This window comes from Lissotriton helveticus, chromosome 7 (genome assembly GCF_964261635.1).
Source record: "Lissotriton helveticus chromosome 7, aLisHel1.1, whole genome shotgun sequence".
Classification (NCBI taxonomy): domain Eukaryota; kingdom Metazoa; phylum Chordata; class Amphibia; order Caudata; family Salamandridae; genus Lissotriton; species Lissotriton helveticus.
The window spans coordinates 54,706,548-54,726,941 of NC_136068.1; the positions used below are offsets into that span (position 1 = coordinate 54,706,548).

At 42.8% G+C, this 20,394-nt stretch overlaps 1 protein-coding gene across 1 annotated transcript in view; it reads left to right on the forward strand.

Annotated features, from left to right (window-relative positions):
* Nucleotides 1–20,394, forward strand: part of LOC144768022 (alpha-2-macroglobulin-like protein 1) — a 409,313-nt gene that overhangs the window by 169,395 nt on the left and 219,524 nt on the right. The window contains exons 10-14 of the mRNA XM_078651420.1: nucleotides 3,586–3,695; nucleotides 12,087–12,272; nucleotides 14,364–14,582; nucleotides 17,767–17,830; nucleotides 18,013–18,158. Coding sequence (XP_078507546.1) covers nucleotides 3,586–3,695; nucleotides 12,087–12,272; nucleotides 14,364–14,582; nucleotides 17,767–17,830; nucleotides 18,013–18,158 — 725 coding nt within the window. The remainder of the gene's footprint in view (nucleotides 1–3,585; nucleotides 3,696–12,086; nucleotides 12,273–14,363; nucleotides 14,583–17,766; nucleotides 17,831–18,012; nucleotides 18,159–20,394) is intronic.

Sequence of the window (20,394 nt, forward strand, 5' to 3'; positions counted from 1 at the left end):
CAAGGCTATCTGCATGAGGAGTGGTGGGAGGAGTAGCACCTGGACCTGAATAAGGCTGTGCCTGCCTTCCACAATGCTGGTTCCACCTCCTGTGGTGCATCTGATGACCCTGGCCCACACTGACAAAGGAGGAAGTATAAACAGTTCAAGGGGAAGTAGTGCACAGGCAGAATGCACCCAGAACTGGTTTGGACTAGGTACAGACACTATCTGCCTTCAGAGAACAAAGGATTTGGTGGTATAAATATTGGGGCCCAAACCCCAGAACTTTAGAACTCTTTTGGATCAAAAAGACTGCCAAGAACAAGAGCTGGAGAAGCTGTGAGGAGGAACTACCACTTTGCTGTGTTGGCCTGCAGTGGCTGCTTCTGTCATGGGCAGTGAAAGGACTGGACTAAACTTTCTGCAATCTACTTTTGTGAGTTTCTCCAAGGGCTTGAGGTAGAGCTTGTCCCCTGTTCAAGAAGTCTCAGGAACAGCAAAGACTTCAAGCTCTTCTGCCCTCAGCATTGGGGACTGTGTGTTTTGTGCTGCAACAGAAGAAAAGCAACTCGATGACTTCTACGACGCCGCTGCCGACTCCGTGTCCTGACGGCACTGCAGAGGGCACCGCTGCAACGCCGCACCACGACCCTGGTCTCACCGATGACGCCCTCCAATGCCGCCACGAAGCCGCTGCTCGCACCGCAACCTGTGGACACCGCATTACGCACCGCCTCGCTTCACTACAATGCCTTGGTATCCCCGACGACGCCGCTCCACGCCGGAATCGACGCCGCTGCTTGCACCGTGTTTCGAGGGCACCGCTCATAAGGTTACACAATGCACTGCCCTCATCTCGCACCGCTTCCATGGCCTACCGACGCTGTTGCCATCGACTCCAGTTCGTCAGCCGGCGACAGCGATTCAGCAACGACAACGCTGCTGCTTGCACCGTGACCTGCCAGCGCCGTGACAAGCACCACCTTCATCTCAGACCGTGACCCTGGTCTCACCGACAACACCATCTGACGCTGCCACTGAGCCGCTGCTCGCACCGCGTCTTGAGGGCACCGCACCGCTGCACTTCGCACCGCAGCACCCGATGCCTGCCAACACCAGCACTCCTGACTTCCACAAAGAGAAGTTCGACCTGCCACTCATGTGAGTTTGTGGGCCCAGACGACTCCTGCACGGACCTCCAGAACCAAAGTCTGCAGATGCTGTGTTTTCAGAAGCTCAACGAGAAATCGCAGATGCCCTGCATTTCTAAAAGGTACTGTTTGCGCGTTTTCCCGATACTGTAGCTGGCCCGCGACGCCGCGGTCAGCTACAACTGTTTGGATTTATTTGCTCACAATGCTGTGATAGACCTGGATGGAGCTATCGACATCAAGGAACTGTTTTTCAAGTTTATTTTGATAACTGAAGATTTTTAAGTAATGTATTGTGGATTTTAATCATTTTGGTCTTGTTGTAAGGATATAAAAATATTGGATATTTTTCTACACTGGTGTGGTGTCCTTTTGTAGTGCTTACACTGTATTACTGTTGGTTATGTGCACATGCTTTACACACTGCCTCTAAGATAAGCCTGACTGCTTGTGCCAAGCTACCAAGGGGGTGAGCAGGGGTTATTTTAGGAGTGTAACTCCCTTATCCAGACTAGGAAGAAGGGTCCCTATTTGGACAAAGGTGCAAACCCTTGCCAACTAGAGACCCCCATCTCTAACACAGTGTAAGGAATTGATTTGCTGATGCACAGAATGAAACACTGTGAGTAACAGAAACAGGGAAGGAGAAACAAGGCAACCCTGTAAGTAACAGAAACAGGATAGGGAAGCAAGGCAAACCTAATGTGTACAAGCAAGGAAAGGAACCCATAAAAGGGCAAACACACAAGTACGACTAGGGATGTGCACAGGTAAGACTCAGAACCTTCCACGGTGATAGGTAAACTCAATGTCTCTGTTCAGAGTATTATTGCAGAACCTCACTCTGGAAGCTCGATAGTGGGGAGCAGAAGTGATTCTGTGCCTTGATCCTAGGGCACAAACAAAGATTTTAGTTAAACACAGACGATAAGCCCTCTTCAAAGGGTTCAGCTTGATACACACTGGAGATTCCTAAGAAAATAGAAGTATCGCACAGTCACATTTAAGGCTTTTAAGACTGCATGTAACACAAGACAAAGGATGGGGCAGGTATTGCCCCCTAGAATCCAGGAGACAACCCCTGTACAAAAGGAATACATGTATGCCCAGGTGCGGACAAAAGAGTGCATTTACCAAATTCCAGGTGCCTAGTAGCAGAGAAACTCTCCGAGTAAATGAGCTTAGATAAGGCTGTAGAAACTGGTCCCCCCATTAGCTCATTCAGATCCGTTTTGCATTTTCTTTAAAAATAATGCATTCTGCTCCCCTGTAGTCATTTTCTACTGTTTTGGTGTCATTTTACCCCTTGTATTCTTCTTTCTTTTCCTAAGCTGGTGTGGGAAATTTACTTAAATGACTTTGTGACTTTAGATACATCACACGCATTTTCTCTGAGGTAACCCACCTCTTGTGCCATTAACTATCAAGAGCACGCCCAGGATTTCTCACTGAAGCCTGCTGTTATCTGGTAAGGCGCTGTATTGGGGGCTTGGAAGGAGTTCATATACTGTTCTCTACCCAATCAGCAATACAGACCCTCACAGATGCACTTGGTAGAAGGCCTCTGGGTAGCCCATGGGCAGAAAGCTGTATGGATAAGGAATACAATGCATCACAATTAGTGTGTGGTATGATATTGCTTTTTCTGTAACACCTGGCATCAACGGTTGGATCATCTAAGTCCCAGAGTGAAGTAGGAGATCACATCCCACACCGGAAGGTTTTGTGGACTCTCTGGTATCTGCACTGACCATTATTCTAAGTTATTTTACTTCATCACATGTAAATAAAGATAGATTGTTTCTGGTAGTCAGGTATGGCTCTGATTGAATGCGGATGTTATTGTATGTGATTACTTTGTCGAGCTGTATCTCGTTTCCAAAAGTAAGCCAACACCCAATGTAATGCCATAATGGAAAGAGGTGAGCGCCCTAAGTTCAATAGCACCTGACACATTACCCAGTAATCAATAACCGCCCGATAACTCAGATACGGCCTGTTATGCTTTAATCCAGACACTAGAGCCCTGCACACTGTACTTCTACAGATGATTGCCAATATAAACACTGCAAAAGCAATGAAACACCCAGAGGTGTCTTCTTCTGCTGCAACACTCTGGATCTAATGATGGCAATCAATGCATTTGCAAGTCATGAATGAACACCAGATAGAATCCCAAAACATTTCATACGTGCTGCCACTAGTATGAGTATTTTCATGCGTTTACAGTGATTGTGCACACATTGTGTTGGACATGAGAGTTAAAGAGTTTGTCAGCCAGACCTAGAAACTATTCCGCGTGCCATAGAATCCCAGAGCCTGGTGTGTGATAGGAAGATACTGGTGTGACGTGGGCTCAGGGCCACAGAAAGTCACCAATCATCGTGGCCCTCTTCTTAAGCATCAAAGACCTAATGCATTTCTTTGTCTTTTTCTCACTTTTCTTTTAAAGAGTTTACTACCACCAACACATCGTACATCCAGGTGCATAAAGATACCTTACATATGGAGTTCATAGGTGTGAAATCCTATTTCCAGGAGGATATGCTTTTCAAGGGCAAGGTATGTACACATTAAAATTCTTTGAGCTTGCTTACAAGTCAAGGGGAGTGGTATCCCGTTGTGGGCCAATGCTCTGCTTGATCACAAAGGCTCAGGTGTTCCCAGTCTGGTATTCCCAGGGACGGCAATGCTGGACCCAATTTTACCAGTCAGAAATGACAATTGACAAATTACGTGAAGATTAAGCTGCAACTGTAGCCAAAGTTGGTCCCTCTGTCCCTGGCCAGCTTTTCCTTTGCCAAGGAGGCATCCCCCCCTACCCTCCCTGCCACGTTCCATCCACCACTTCATCCCTGGTAATCCAATGCACTGTTCTCTAGTATCATTCTTTAAAAGCCTTGCAGCTTCCCAATAGTGTCTCAGTCCTATAAGTTTGCATGCCGCTAGCAGCCATTTCTTACATGCATTATTTTCTAGGAGAATCAAAAGCGAAAGGGGCTACCCAAATAAAACATTACAGTAAGCTGCAGGAAGGGCAACCCAACGCAAGAGAGAAGAACTCCTCAATAAAACATCAAGCGAGAGTAATAATGAGATAACCAGATTATTATTGACATATTCCACAAATTCTGGAGAAATACGCCAGATTTTGGGAAACCACTGGAGTATCCTTTAGGCAGATGCTGTGATTGGTAAAGCTATCACACACCATCCGGGGATCACCTACAGAACGAATACCTCTCTCAAAGATCTTCTGGCGCACAGTCATTTTAGTGACAGGGAAAAGAGCCTTGTAGACATAAAAGGCTTCTATCCTTGTCTAAAATGCAAGGCATGTAAGTGAAGCAAGAAAGTTAAAGAGTTTCAGGTCCCAGGTAGAGGTTCAAATAAACAGATAACTAAATTACTCAACTGTAATACAGATTTCGCTGTTTATTGTTTGATGTGTCTGTGCAACCTACGTCATCTGGTCAGCACGATACACCAGGTATAAAAGAGAGTCTTGGAGCACATGCAAGTTATAACTAGGAACAATAGCAGTTATCCAGTTGCGAGACATTTTGCGGAGCAACACAAGAGCAACCGCCAATTGCTGAGTTTCTTCTTTATAGATCAGGTACCAACTCTGGAGAGAGGCGGTGACAGGGTAAGAGCTCTGAGGCAACTGGAGTCGAAGTGTATAATCAAATTTCGAACATTGGTCCCATATGAACTTAATAGTGAAGAAGAACTATGGGTTCACACTAGTTAGGTCATCTATCAGTAGCAATGAATGAGAGGAATATGATATTTGAGGTTTCATATCTCTCTGCACATGAATTTGCTTTTGTACATGAATATTATCCCTCTCCCCCTCTGTTCCCTTCCATTCTCTTTTCTCTTCCTCATTTTCATATATTGGTTTTATTGCACACTTTTATATTTGATCATTTTAAGAGATCTTAAGGAATAACCTTGTTGTGAGCGACATGGCTATTATGGCTTAAGGAATGCCAATGTGAATTGTGAGCCCATTCAGGGCATGATTGGCTACAAATATGGGGAGATAGGCATTTTTGAGATTCACCACATACACTCTGGAACTATTGTGGAAGTGTATAGTACCTAATGAGAATTATTGACATGGTAATTTGAATGGATTCATGGACATGCGAATACCGTATATATGTATTCTGTTTTGACTACTTCAAAATGGCCGCGTTGTTTCAGACATGACAGTAACTGTTTCAAAGTCCGCTCTCAATGTTGATATCAAGTTAAGGATATGACGTGTATATAAATTTTGAATAATGTTGGTCAGGCTGACATTGACAAAGGCATATATATATATATATATATATATATATATATATATATATATATATATATATATATATATATATATATATATATATATATATATATATATATGTGTGAAAGGGCTCCCACAGCAGGTACGTCTCACAGGAACCACAAAAAGACTCGCACACCAGGGTCCGTGTAGAAATTTGCGTTTATTGGCGACGCGTTTCGACCAACCGGTCTTCTTCATTAGCCAGCCACAAATAAACACAATCACCATTTTATAAAAAAAAGTGCTCAAGAATAGTGGTGGAAACTGAGGAAGGACCACAAAAATACCAATGACTACAATTCGTGAAACTACAAATGGGGTAGAGGACAGACTCAGTGGTACACGGTCTCACTTTTTAAACATTACTGAAATCAGATATTTTTAAATGAATCAATAATTAAATTAAATACATGAACATAATTCACGTGCATTTCCTATTATCATATTTCTGTTTATACTGGTCATATTAATTTTTCATTTGATCCAAGGTAACAAAATTAAATGATAACAGTGATGATAATGATAAAGCTAATAATAATAATAATAGTGAAGGCCAAGTGGCCTATGATTCCAGAATCCTCTTAGGGTCCATATGTTAGCACCACATCATGTCCATCCTGCCCTAGTTTACACCAGAAATTCAATGGTCAAAAGTAAAGTAAAAGGTGGGTTTCGAATCTCGGCCATGTGGCCAATCAATCCATCTATTGGTTACCAATAGCACAATTGTAGTCTAATGAGAAAATACGTGTCCCATGATGGGGGTTCCTACACAGTTTAAATAACGGTCTGCTCCTGCATTGAGAAGAGCCCTTATGGAGAAATAGTCAATATTAAAAGAAATTAAGGGTGATTGGGTGCCAAAATACCTCTTTCAGCACCGTGAGTTATACAAAACGTGAACCCTGTACTGACTGTAGTTCGCCTAGCCAGGCATAAGCCAACAGTCAATTTTTGGTGTGATTGTGCAAATAAAATTGTGGAGTAAGGACGTGCCTGTGAGGGAGTCGGGAAGAATTTATTATCTTATTGATGATAGTGATGGGATGCTCTCAAGTGTGAGCTCGCCCATGTGCTGGCCCAAAGTGGTCCTGAGGTTGACGTTAAGTCTAAGCTTGGATGTGAAGGTTCCAACTATATACCCATCAACAGAGAGAGCCCTCTCTGGACGGGATTGTGAGAAGGATTTTGCAAACACAAAAGCTGGGGGAGGGGAGTCAAGGAAGCAGTGGAAAAGGATGGTGGGGAGAAATGAGGATCAAGTGCAGTGTAAAGGCAGATCTTCCAGCTTAACATAAGGTTCTCAGCCAATATGCACGTATAATTCCTCATCCTCGTTCAAACCAAAGGGGTTTCTTGAATCCAGACGGATGATGTACCGGGATTCCAGGACACGTAGCTGTTTCAGACGGTTACCCCCTCTGGGATTCACTGGAACTCTGTCAATGCCAGAAAAGGAAAATTGGTTAACATCACTGTTGTGGAAACGTAACCAGTGGCGTGCAGTAGCATAAGACATATCAACATTCTTGATTGCCCTCATGTGTTCCAAGATTCGCTTCTTTATTGGGAAGATGGTACTCCCAATATAGAACTTGGCACATGGGCAGGCAATCACATATACACAATGGTCAGTGTTACAATTCATGAATTTCCCAATGTTCTCGCTCTTGCCAGTTGGGAGGGGATAGGATTTCACATTTTTACTAGTGGCACAGGCCTTACATTTGCCACATTTGTAAAAGCCTTTCTGTTCTTTCAGCCAATCCTTCTTCTTGACAGGACCCTCAAAATAACTCTTCACTAGCATATCCTTTAGGGAGCGTGCCTTCCTATAGGTCAGCTGTGGTTGTCTATTGATCAATTTTCCTATCGTTGGGTCACTCTTAACAATATGCCAATGTTTTCTCAGTATTTCTTGTACCTTGCCTGCTTTCACACTATACGTTGTTATCATTCTGACATTGTTAGATCCCAGGTTATTATGGTCACTAGTTGTTTTCTTGCTCAAGAGTGTCTCCCTTTTCCTGGCTTTAGCTTTCTCTTTGGCTACCAGCAGTACCTGGTCTGAGTATCCCCTGGCTTTAAACCTCTGGGTCATCGTGGTCTGTTCCTTTTCATAACTGTCATTCGAGCTACAGTTACGTTTGGCTCTCAAAAATTCTCCATACGGAATGCTATCCTTGAGGCTGTTCGGGTGGTGACTTTTGGCATGTAAAATGCTGTTACCAGAGGTAGGTTTTCTGTAAAGATTCGTCTGAATAGTCCCTTCTACTATTCTAACTGTGACATCTAGGAAATCCATTTCTGAGTAGTCTACCTTATTAGTGAATTTCAGATTCACATCATTCTTATTGATGTTCAGAAGGAATTTATTCAGATCTGATCTTGTGCCATCCCAGATCAGAAAGATGTCGTCGATGTATCTAGTATAAAACACAATATGGCGAGTGACATCAACATTATCCTCTGACCAAAGGGTTTGCTCTTCCCACCACCCCATCAGCATGCAGGCAAAGCTGGGAGCAAAGCAGCTCCCCATCGCAGTGCCCACCTCTTGCTTGAACCAATTCTTCTCGAACAGAAAGAAATTATTCATAAGGCAGAATTCCAACATTTCAAGTAGCATTTCCGTTTGTTTTATATAGAAGATAGACCTGTCTCTCAGAAAATGTCTGCATGCTTTCAAACCATCAACGTGTCTGATGCACGTGTATAATGAGACCACGTCTATCGTAACCATACAGAAACTGTCCTCCCATCTGATGCCCTCAATCTTAGTGATGAAATCTGTGCTGTCTCTGCAGTACGAAGGAAGGTTGAGTACATACGGGAAAAGAAATGTGTCCAGAAAGATAGAAGTGCTTTCTAGGAGACTGTCATTCGCCGAAACAATGGGCCTACCAGGTGGATTGGCCTCGTCCTTGTGGACTTTGGGCAACATGTAAAAACAAGGAGAGACTGGATGCTGCACACATAAAAATCTGAATTCTGATTCAGCTAGTAGGTTCTTGCCTCTCCAGTTTCTAAGTTTGTCATGATAAATAGAAATACTTGTCAAATACTCTTCCCTGTTAGATCTTCTGTAGTTACCTGATAATTCCAACTGTTTCCTCGCCTCCTGTCTATACAGATTGACATCCCACAAAACAACATTACCACCCTTGTCTGAGGGTTTGATTATGCAGCATGGGTCAGCATTTAGGGTGATCAGTGCTTTTCTCTGTTCTACTGTGAGGTTGTGAGCATGTTTGTTCTTGCTCTTCTCCCATAAAGAGAGAAGATCCCTACTGACAACGTCATGAAATGTCTCTAGATTGTCATGTGGAGTAATGGGATTAAAAGTAGATTTGGGCCTATGACCTGTTGCACTACGTCCTCCTAGCGTCAATCCCATTCTATCCAGTATCTCCAAATCATTCAAACCACTCACATCATCACCGCACAGTTCAAAGGCACTTGCTAGGCTGTCAACATCCTGAATCTGTAAAACATTAGACACCTGTGTGTTTTCATTAGTTTCAATTTACGGACAAAGAAGAAAACATCAATTCTGGTTTGGCTGTAATCGAAATTGGCTGTAGGGCAGAAAGTCAAGCCCAACTCCGAAACCGATTTTTCTGCCATAGTCAAGGTGTGGGAGGAAATGTTAACTATAGTCAAATTGGGCTCACCCATCACTGTTGCTTGTTCTGTCATGGTGTCTTCCCATGCGACATTGCTCCTCTTGTGTTTCCTCCCCCCACGCCTTGTGATTTTCCTCTTGTGTTTCCGCCTCTTCCTCTTCCGTATGTTCAATTTGGTGGTCTTGCCCTTAGTGTCATTGCTGACTGTAAAAAATCATATTCTTCCAAAGGTTTGAAAGATAGTGCACTCCTTCCACTTGTATCCAGTACCTCATCAAGATCTGAGTAGGTTTCCAAGCCTGATTCAGAAACCGTGACATTGCGTTGTTGCCCTGCAAGTTGTTTAAACTGTTTGATTGCCACATCATATTTTTTCCCAAAGGTTAGGATCCGCCCACTGGCATAATCCTGTTTATCTCTTAGGAACTTGCTCTTCTTCTTTTGCTTGATCTCATCCTCGTATTTATCAAGTCTTTTTTCCATTTGCTCAATGGCTTTAGCTATTTCATCCCTGGCATCATGTTTGTCCAGCTCTGCTTTAAGTTACGCTATGTCTGTGATGACCTGTTCCAGTTCCATGCCTGCATACTTTGACAACAGGCCAAGCATGTTCTTACAGGTCCCTGCCATTAATTCAGACCAATCTGAAATCTGTTTGGGATGGGGGTTCTGGTATGTGGGGGTGATCATAATTCGAAGACCCCTGGGTACTCTCCCAACCTCTATATAGTTATTCAGAGAGGTTACCTCCCACCATCTATTGATTTCTTTCTTCATGAGTTTCTCATACTGGAATAGCATCTGTTTTAATGTTTTATCCGGCGGTGTTGTTGCCGTTTCGTTGGTACTTACTGAGCTTGTATTTGCAGTTTCAGTCTCACAGAATAACGACCGTGCCTCATCCATTCTGCCTGCACGGCGATTCGTTAATGTTGCACTCGCTGTAGTACAGGTATTTGTACGCGTGGTTGTTTCACTCCCCGTGGTGGTCTTGGGGGTTGTTGATGTGGCTGCGACAGCCGCCGCTTTTTGTGCGCCTCTCGTCATTCTGTTAGGATGACGTCCCGTTCCCTTGTAGGCACCAGTGCTTGTTCGGTAACACGAGATGAAAATACCCTGCCGCGCCGCCCTCAGAGAATGGTAGCGCGGTACCTCTGCCTTAATCCAAGTCTTTAAACTCCTTCGGTATCGCGTGTCACAGCGGTCCACAACCAGGCAGCGTTAGACGCGGTAACACACCACTTCGGTAGCGTGTCCTCGCAGCCCACACCTCCCTGTCACGATCTCCGGCAGCAACACAGATTTACCTCAGTTCGATTCGGATAGGCGGTCGGAGCAAGTTTCTGGCCAAAGGCCGGTTCGTTAGAAAAGTTTCCAGACTTCTCTCGCTCTCGTCCTCTCGAGGTTGGTGCAAGTCCCGGGTGTCGGAAACCCGGAAGTCTGTGTGTGAAAGGGCTCCCACAGCAGGTACGTCTCACAGGAACAACAAAAAGACTCGCACACCAGGGTCCGTGTAGAAATTTGCGTTTATTGGCGACGCGTTTCGACCAACCGGTCTTCTTCGATAGCCAGATATATATATATTTCCACCAGACCCTGTTCTCACAAAGTTGTGGCGCATACTCGAGTGTGTGATTTTAAAGTTGCTTTATTGTTCTTGCCCCATCGCTAACAAACGCGTTTCGGCCATGACAGCCTTATATACTCCTGTATAGAGCACCCTCAACACCAGTGACACTCTAATTTTGCTCTCCTCAAATGTATGCTTTTCTATCAAAGTCTTTCAGCATAGGATTAGCACAGTGCTATTGACACCGAGATAGAAAGGGACAAAGTATTTTGACATTTCTTCAGCAAGGTCCTTAAGCATGGGATTAGCACAGTGCTATCCATGCCGAGCTGTAAAATGACCAAAGCGTTTTCCCACTCCAGGCACAGAATTACAGCTTTGGATTGGTAAAATACCATCCAAGCTAACCTGGAATGAATAAAAGCAACTCCTGAAACGTAATTCGCTCTCATTAGAGCTCTTCAGAGAGGTATAGCTTTGTCCAGACACAAGGGAGCACCCAGTATAAGTCAAAACAAAACCCTTTCAGGCATAAAGTGATGAATACATTATGCAAAAACGAAGCATAGAAGTATGGTAGTTCTCAAGTTTAGTTGGAAAGCAGCTCCTGTATAGAGCACCCTCAACACCAGCAACAGTCTAAATTGGCTCACCTCAAATATCTGTTTTTCCTGAAAGGGTTTTGTTTTGATATATATATCTATATACATCTTTTTTCTAAAGAACCTAGTTTTGAAGGTCCTGTAGTTTAGATGAAGGATACCTACAAATAAAACTTCTTTGGAAAGTGCCTTCTCAAATGAGTGCGGTGAATTGTTTATGGATCTTTATAAAATTCCTCCTTGAATTGATCAAGGTTTGCTGATTTGCCTCTTATTGGCTCTGCTTCAGTACTGTAGCTGTCTAATTACCTTAAGCTTTGTAGGGATAACGTAGCTGATAGAATAATATTTTACAAAATTTCATACAGTCAATGGTTTGCAACTGAAATCTTACCCTAAGCGCACTACTTCCAATTTTACAAAATGTCATACAGTCAATGGTTTGCAACTGAAATCTCACCCTAAGCGCACTACTTCCAAACTGCAAATTGATGTCCATTTCAACATTCATTTTGCAATTCGGTAAGCACTCAAAGAATTGCCAAATGGGTTTAGTGCATAGTAAAAAGACATTTGGGGGTTGCAAACCCTGTGATTTAACGAATCGCAGGATTTGTGGCTGCTAAATGGCTTCCTACATCTGGCCCTTAATATGACCAGTCAGCCCCCATATGCCATTTTATTTGAGTATGATGCGGTAGGTGGCTAATGATGGTAGTTAAAGGGCTATAGCTTGGTATGTGGAAGAATAGGCCTGATTGTAATACAGATTATCAGAAAGTAATCACAGCTTTCTTTACTGTGTAAATTTGCAAACAGATGAAGGTGGAGCATTCTCCCGGTGTGCCTATGAAGAACACCACAGTCTACCTTGTGGTCGGCCTCGAGGACGACATTGATGTCCTGGAAGAGGATATCATCCTGCCCTTCGTTACAGATGACTCTGGAATGGTCCACTTCTCTTTGGACACATCTTCGTGGAAGAACAACATGGTGTCATTAACTGTAAGCGAATGTGGCCCGTGACAGCACAGATTACGTAGGGCCTGATTACGATCTTGGCGGGCAGGGTTACTTTCAGGGGCATAACTTCAGGAGTGATGTTTGGGGTGTTCCACCCCCAAATAAATGTACTTCCAGTTTAATAGTTGAGTACATGTGCTTTTTGTTGGGTATGGTGAGGTGTCTTTCGGAGACAAAAAAACATGCACACTCTCTCCCTCTTTGCTTTGAAAGTCTTCAAAAATGTTGGCAATTTTGCAATATATTGTGTTTTTTCTCACTTACTGCCCCTATCAATCTGCATTCCTCTCCCTTTCTTCTGCTCCTTTATCCTCTCTCATGTGCCCTGCTTGTCCCATTATGTATTTTGCACTATATGCCGGTGTGATTGTTGGAAAATCTGAAACTCCCCCTCCCCCCAATCTTATTGACCAAGCTACGCCCCTGGTTACTCTGTACCAAATGTGATAGATATCCTGTCGGCCAAATTACATTTCCCTTATATCCTATGGAACTTGTAGTATGGAGGATGGAATATCCGTCACGTTTGTGATGGAGTATCCCATCCTCAAAGAACGTTATCAGGCCCATAGTTTGTGGGTGATCTTAGTGGCTTGAGCAGCAGTCGAAATCCACATGTAACATGAAGGTCGTATCATCTCCACCTTTTACGGTCAATAAAATGAGTGCCATTGAGCTGGAGTAAAGACAGCGCTTTTTAAGTAGACACCATAAGGCAGTTCAAGTCGAGGTGTGAGGCAATAAATTATAAATATTGTTAAGAGGTTGAATCATTTCCTCTGACAACATTTTGGATTTGCTGTAGAGTTTTGAGCATGAAAACACCAACAAACACAAGGTGATGTAAGGAATGCTTGAATTACTGTCAGTTAGGGGCGAGCACTCGGACCACATTGTATTCCATTGTTTTTCATCCCACTGTGCTACTCTATACAAAGGCCAGCCATATGCAAATCAATCTAGGATGTGAAACAGTCCAGACTGACCTGCTAGGCTGGATCCAATTCAAATGGACACACAAGCAGCCTCATACCATAACTGGCCTTCATCAACATTGTGCAGCTTGAGTTGTGTAGGACTGTGAGCGTGCGACTCATGCCAAGGCACACCTGTAACACTTATGGTATTTACTGCAAGAAACAACAACATGGTGGAAGGAATACTTGAACTAATCTCAGTGATGGAGTAACCCATCCGCCAAGTTCTAAATCAGGCCCTAAATCACTCATTCCACCTATAAGATTTTTGATTTTGTCATGTAGACCCTCCAAATGCAATTGGCGTAACCCGAAGTGGGTCCTATGCTCACTGTACCATAAAACAAAAGCGACCCTTCTGTGATGAGGCCCAAATTATCTGAAAGGAACGAGGATGCTTGTGTTTACTTTCAGAAGCTGACCTGTTCCTCATGGAGGAGGCCCTAGGCTGATTTGCAAATGTCTGGTCCTTGATGGATGTGGCATTGTGGGCACAAAATGATGGGTTGTAGTGCAGCCAGTGGCTGTGATTAATTCAAGCATGTAGCACATCACTTTGATTTTTACTTTTTACATTTTTTAAGGATGAAAACAAGAATATTCTGGGGAGAAAATAATGTGTATGCGTTTTAATGTTCCTTGTCAAGAATCTAAATACACTTATATAATTCCTGAGGGGACTGGTAACTCTGTTACTAGTCCCAGAAAGTATTATAAGGTCTGTGAAGATACCGGGCGCTTCTTATGGTTGCCTTGGAGATTTCGGCTACTAAATCCATCTGAAATCTCCAGGGGAATCTCAGGGCTGGAATGAAGAATTATAAGGGAAACAGACCCATAATTACCAATTCCTCTGGTAATCCTCATTAACAGGAAATTCTTAGAATCCATGCTAATTCTGCGCCCCCAGATTTAGCGTAACCCCCAGTATCATTATCTCGATGGGTGGGTAATTAACGATCCTGCATTTGGTCTCCATTTAATGAGGCTTGGACTAGGTAATATCCACTTCAAAGACAGGGATATGAAAATAGATTGTTTATGGCGAATTTATGCGCTTCTTCTACTCTGTCTTTCTCTCTGGTGTCCCTTGCAGGGCAAACTCAACATAACTCCATCTGATGAGAAGATCCCTCAGATGGGAGTTTTTTCCTGGATTAGACCCTTCTATTCGGAGAGCAAGAGCTTTCTGCAGATCCAGGCACCAGCGGAGATGCCCCTCGATTGCCACCAGGATCACCGTTTCATGGGCAGCTACACTATCGACAGGAAGGAGTTGCGGGATAAAGCCCAGCACATTGACTTCTTTTATTTGGTGCGTACTGTGGCAGGGACACCTCTGAACTAGGGCAAAAATTAGATATAGGGAACACAGGGTTACATGAGAAGAGTTGAGAAATAAATGATGGACCATTGACTGGAGAAAAATATTGACGAGCCATTGGATAAAGTTTGTGGGTACATAAATACCTTTTGCAGGTCTAAGCACATGGAAATATATTTCCATCAAGGGCAGCAGTAATGTTGTCTCAAGGTTTATGTACAGTGGGAGGGCAGATGAAGGGATTTCCCCAGGGAGCAATATTTATCCGAAGAGAATCAGAAACTATGTACAGGGACATATAAAATTTTTCTAAAAACGTATTTCTTAAACATCTCCCAAATCTTAATTTTTTCTCTGACATCTTACCCTCTCCTCCAAGAATCTCATAACAGCTTAAAGCACTCAAAAGGCTATGGGCCTCATTTATGAGGCCTTGCGTCAGTTTTGCGCTTCCGATGCGTTACTTTTTGTGACGCATCGGTGGCGTAAAACATGCCTCCTGTTGCGCACTATTTACAAAGTGACGCATCTAAGCAGATGCGTCACTTTGTAAACCCCTGCGCTACGTTATACCTGCGCCAGGTATAATGTATGCAGAGGGGGCGTTCCCCCGCAAAAAGCCTCGTAATAGTGACGCAGTGAAATCTATGAGATTTCACTGCGTCGCTTTTAGGATGCTGTTGCGTCAAAATCTTGCGCCTGCCTCACAGCAGGCGTAAGACTGACGCAAGCCCTTTCACATGGGGCTTTCCCCATGTGAAAGGAAGCATTGTTGGAGTTGCGTCACTTTTGCGCTTACAGATACGTCAGAAATACTGACGTATCTGTAACTCCTTGCGACATGATGCGTCATACATTAAATATGACGCATCAGGAATGTCGCAAGGAGGGCGCACTGAGAAGTGACGCATCGCTGCTTTCACGCAGCGATGCGTCATTTCTCATAAATGAGGCCCTATGATATTATGATGGATATTGTCCTAAAATCATTTTTGCAATTTTGTCCCTCTACCAGGGGGTTTGATTACAATAGAAGGCCATTATTGTACATACTTTGATACTGCTTTTTGCCAACATGGTATTAAAATATGTGTTGGTTTCGTGGAGGCCTTATTTGTGGAATGCAGTAATTCTGAGCGCCAGGTGTAGCCTAACGCCAGAGCTGCGGACTTTTGAGATGGGGATCCAGGTTCAACTTTCCTGTGATTCTGGGCAAATCACTTAATCTCCCCGTTCCTAGACACAGCGCCTAGAGACCCTCATAGGTGATTAGCTGTGCTACACAAATCCAGGTATTATTTTGTAACAGTGATGTTCATAATTTTTAACAAAATAGCTTCTGGTCACAAGCCACCACTTTGCTAGTCTGGCATTTAACACTTTAAGATCCTATTGGCAAGTGGGAAGTGCAGTTTATCTACATTGTTTCAAGAAGCTGAACTCTTGGAGTAAAAGAGAAAATATTAGTATTGGGCATAGACATTCAGATTAACTTCTTCTGCCAAAACTGCCTTTCTGAAGCCAAAATCCCAACAATTGTAGACACTGAACATTGCTGTTATGCAGAAATAACCTTTTTGTTCATCAGTTCACAGACTTGACCATCATTCACAGTAAAAAGTAATAAATGCTCCTAAAAGGGTAGTAGTGTTGTCCTTTCCCCCTTTCCAAAACTATATGGTAAACTAGTCTTTGGGTGAGACTGCAAACTTTGAGTAAGATAGTGTGTCCAAACCAAAGTTTGCTTCAGAACACTCTGAACGACTCCATTGTGGATTGTCCACGCCTCTAAATGAAATATTTTGTGTCACTTTACATCCTCTAAAGCTGCCCTGTGGCCTAAGTGAGTAGGGTGAAGGCAATCAGTGTAGTGAGTAGTGCTTGAGTGATAAACTCATCTCCCACCGGTCTCTGAGTGGATCGTGGTGAAGAGCAGGCAGCACAAATTATCAGGAGAAGCTCTCCAGGATCTCTCTTACACCTTCTAACTCTTCATGTACACACTAAGTAAAGACCAGAGCCCGCAGTCACTCTCATCTGGTCCTGGTCAGAATGGTTCTTCTGCTTACCTTACAGAGCATGCAGCCAGCATACTAAAGATGGGTCAGGAGAGCTCTTCACTTTGGACACCATGGTCCGCCAAGAGCACTCCCCTACTGAATAGTGATGTCACGTCGTCAGAACAACATGCCGTTGCTCAATTAGTTACTTTAGTTGGTCAGTTCCCTTTTCATGTCCACTGCCACCGACTTGTTATGAAATAAGGCCTACCTAGGACCTGCTTGCATTTGAGTTTGTTCCTAAGTTTGTTTCTGAGTGGGTCATCAGCTCAACTTGTCCAGCTTTGTGTGGTCTTTTCAACCTCGGCTGAGACTTTTACGGTTGGGCTGTCAGACCTTTACCACATTCATTGATTTTGGGCTTTTTGACGGACCAGCTCAACTTTGCCTTGCATTCGGTGCTTTTTAGGGCAAGCCCCTTCCATAGTCTAAAAAAACTACTGACGGGCACATGTTTTTGAATGCCTTAATTGATCTAGTCCTGATGATGACTGATTAACTTATTTAAGGGCTCAAAACATTAACATATGAAACAACCAAACTAGGCCCTTTCTCTTCCTATCATTGACTGTGCTGTGTTTCTGCATTTATGACAATGCAGTGCTTGTTTGCCAATAATGCACCATAATATTTTTAATGATATGTACACACAGATTGCACTGTTTGCTCCACATGTTCACTGTGTGATCACTATGAGCACCAAATTTAATGTTTGCCATTAATGTTTGAGAACTCTTTAACTTTATGCCTATATGCAATTAAGTGTATTGTATTTGCTAGCTATTGTTTTCTGAAAGCATTTATTTTAGTGGTGATTAGGCTACCTGACACTATATGGGTCAAATCAATTTCTAGTTTACCACTGTTTTTTTGTAATTTGTAGGCTTGAGTGGCTGATCAGAAATTGTGGCCTCTCTGAGAATAGTCTTCCTTCTTACTTTGTTGTATGAGGAACTATGTCAAATGGTTCAAAGGAGACATGTCATCTCCAGTGGTTGAAGTGAGCAAAGCAATCCACCACAGGGATATGATTAGTTTAGTGTCCTAGAGGTACGGGCATCACCCTAGAATGAGTAAACACATGATCTGTTTTACACTTTTCTTCTACGTTACAGGTTATCGGAAGAGATGGTATTGCCCTCAGTGGACAGAAGAGGATAGACATTGGCTCAGCTGATTGTAAGTATGTAGAGGTACCTTGAATCAAATAAGGGCGTTAAAGACACAAGTAGAAGAATAACCTGTAAGATATTAATCCATATTTTATCATGAACAAAAGCTAGTTTATGTTTTCTTGTCTTTCTGCTAACATGTTTTATCTTTCAGACTTTTTTTCATATTCTTTCATTTCTCCCATGCAGCTATCAATGGCGCTTTCTTTTTGGAGCTGCCGGTCAACTCCGACATGGCCCCCAAGTCCACCCTCATCATGTATACCATATTTGAAGACGGAGAGGTTTCTGCGGATAATGTCAAATTTGAAGTGTTCCCTTGCTTTAAAAACAAGGTGAGTGGTCAACCTTGTGCCAGAAGGCTTCAAGATATATTTGATGGTGGTGTGAATGTCTGGTGGACCTTCAAGTACATTTAAGTGAGGGCATGGTTTACTGATTTCTGCTTGAATCAATCACAGGCACACTAGGTTGTAGTATGTTATTTGACTGGTATATGGGATCTCAGAGTGAATAGGTTGAGGGCTTACTCATTAATGCTTCTTTGTTTACATGGTTGTTGAATTAAAATTATGAGTGTTCTTTGTATAGTTGAGTGAGTCTATGTTTAAAGCAGGATAAGTTTGTTTTCTTTTCACAATCACATGTGACTCTTCTTTAAGAAGATATTGGTGAGCTACTAAAAGAGGACTGTGTGAGACATGTTTGAAAGGGGTGAGGGAGCTCTCTTGCTGTTTGAAGGTTTCTCCATTTCAGTAGGATGAGGAAATGTTGGAGGATGATCGTGAGAGTTCTCGCGCGAAGAGAGATGAGAAACTGTTCTTTGATGGTTATATGCATCTCTTATTGAGTGAGTTGGCCGCATCTCAGTACTGCATGTTCAATTGGTTAAGCCTTTGGTGTTAAGCAGAGGTAATGATCTTTGCTGAGGATCAGATATTGTGTTAATTTGTTAAGCCACAGGGGATTCACATTTGAGATTCAAAGTCTGATCTCAACGGCAATAGTCAGATGAAATCCACAAGGGTCTAGAGCCACCTATCCAAGGGTGTTCCACAGCAAAAATTTATTTAAATGGCCTGGATGGGATAGGATAGGAATTCTGATGTTTAGCTGCCAGTGTAGATGAGTGACACCCTGTTGGGGGACTCTTGTTGACTGTGAATATTAGAATGGGGAGCATATTCTTATCAAAATTGATGTGTGATGTATAATGCCTTTAAGGTTGACTCAGCTGGCAGCCATTACACAAGGACACATTCTAAGGTTATGTTCTTTAATAATTTCTTCGCAGCTTTTTTAAATTCAAATGTTCAGTACATCTTGACCATAGATCTAGAGAACAATCTAGACAAATAAACATTGAAAGAAGAGTTGAGTTATTAAACATGGTTACGATAATACAACTCAGGAAACATCACAATGCATCCGGGTATATAGGGTGAGAGCAGTCTGGTAGTATATTGGCCAGGGGAAGAAGGTAGGGAGAAATAGTTGTTGCATATGAAAGACAGCCAGGTTAACAGCTACGTGACACAAGCAAAGGTGCAAAGGCACACCTCAGAACCAACCGGTCTTCTACAGGAGCGAGGCTAAGCAGGTTATATGACTATAGAGCAGGGATAACTCACAGAGCGAATATTGGAGCGGGACAGGGAAATTGAAAACAAAAAATATAGAAACCCATCTCCAAAACAACAGCTTTGAGTCAAAAACAAGATATATCAACCAAAACACTAAGTATATTGGAAATATCTCAATATTATTTATTGGTTAGCTTACATCAACAAATTTAGGAAAAACTGAATTTAATCATGCAGGTCAATAAAGACATAAAGACTCATCTCACCCCATCGACCAAATAAAACCGATAATCCATTCAGACTACACTCATACCGCTCATACTTGCACTATCATGATCCAGATAAAACCCACATGAAGTCAGCCATAATAGGAATCCCCTACAGTTGGTACCTTAAACAATTATAGGATATTATAATGGCAGTTTCATTTTAGTTACTCCATGAGCCATTTATATACATTTACTAGTCATTTCTAACTAGCATTTTTCTTACTCAGTTATTTTATACATCCAGAGAAGTCATAATACATGAACTTGAATATTTCTTGGTGTCAGAGCGGCTGAAGCACTGGTGTGTGAGGGAAGGACAGCACCGGGCCCCCGCGAGTCCTCCATACTTGGAGTAACTCACAAAGAGGCAGTTACAAATGAATGAGTAGCCCCATCATGCTCAGTCCCATGTGTGCATTTGCAGCATATAATCTCAAGACAGCAAAAGGGCCCTGGCCAGAGACATTTAGGTCGCAGGCTCCCTTCTCAAACATTTTGAGCCTGGTTCTCATTATTCACATAGGTAACTTACAATTTTGAATATGTCTTGACTTTTAGTAAGTTAACTACTTTTCATCTTCACAAACGTATCTTTTGTAGTAATTTACACATTGGTAGGTACTTAGGGCCAGATTTATATGCTGGTGGTAGGCCCTTTTCTCTGCCAGCGCAACTGAGAAAATTACCCCATTGCCCTGGCAGGGATGTCACCTGCTAGA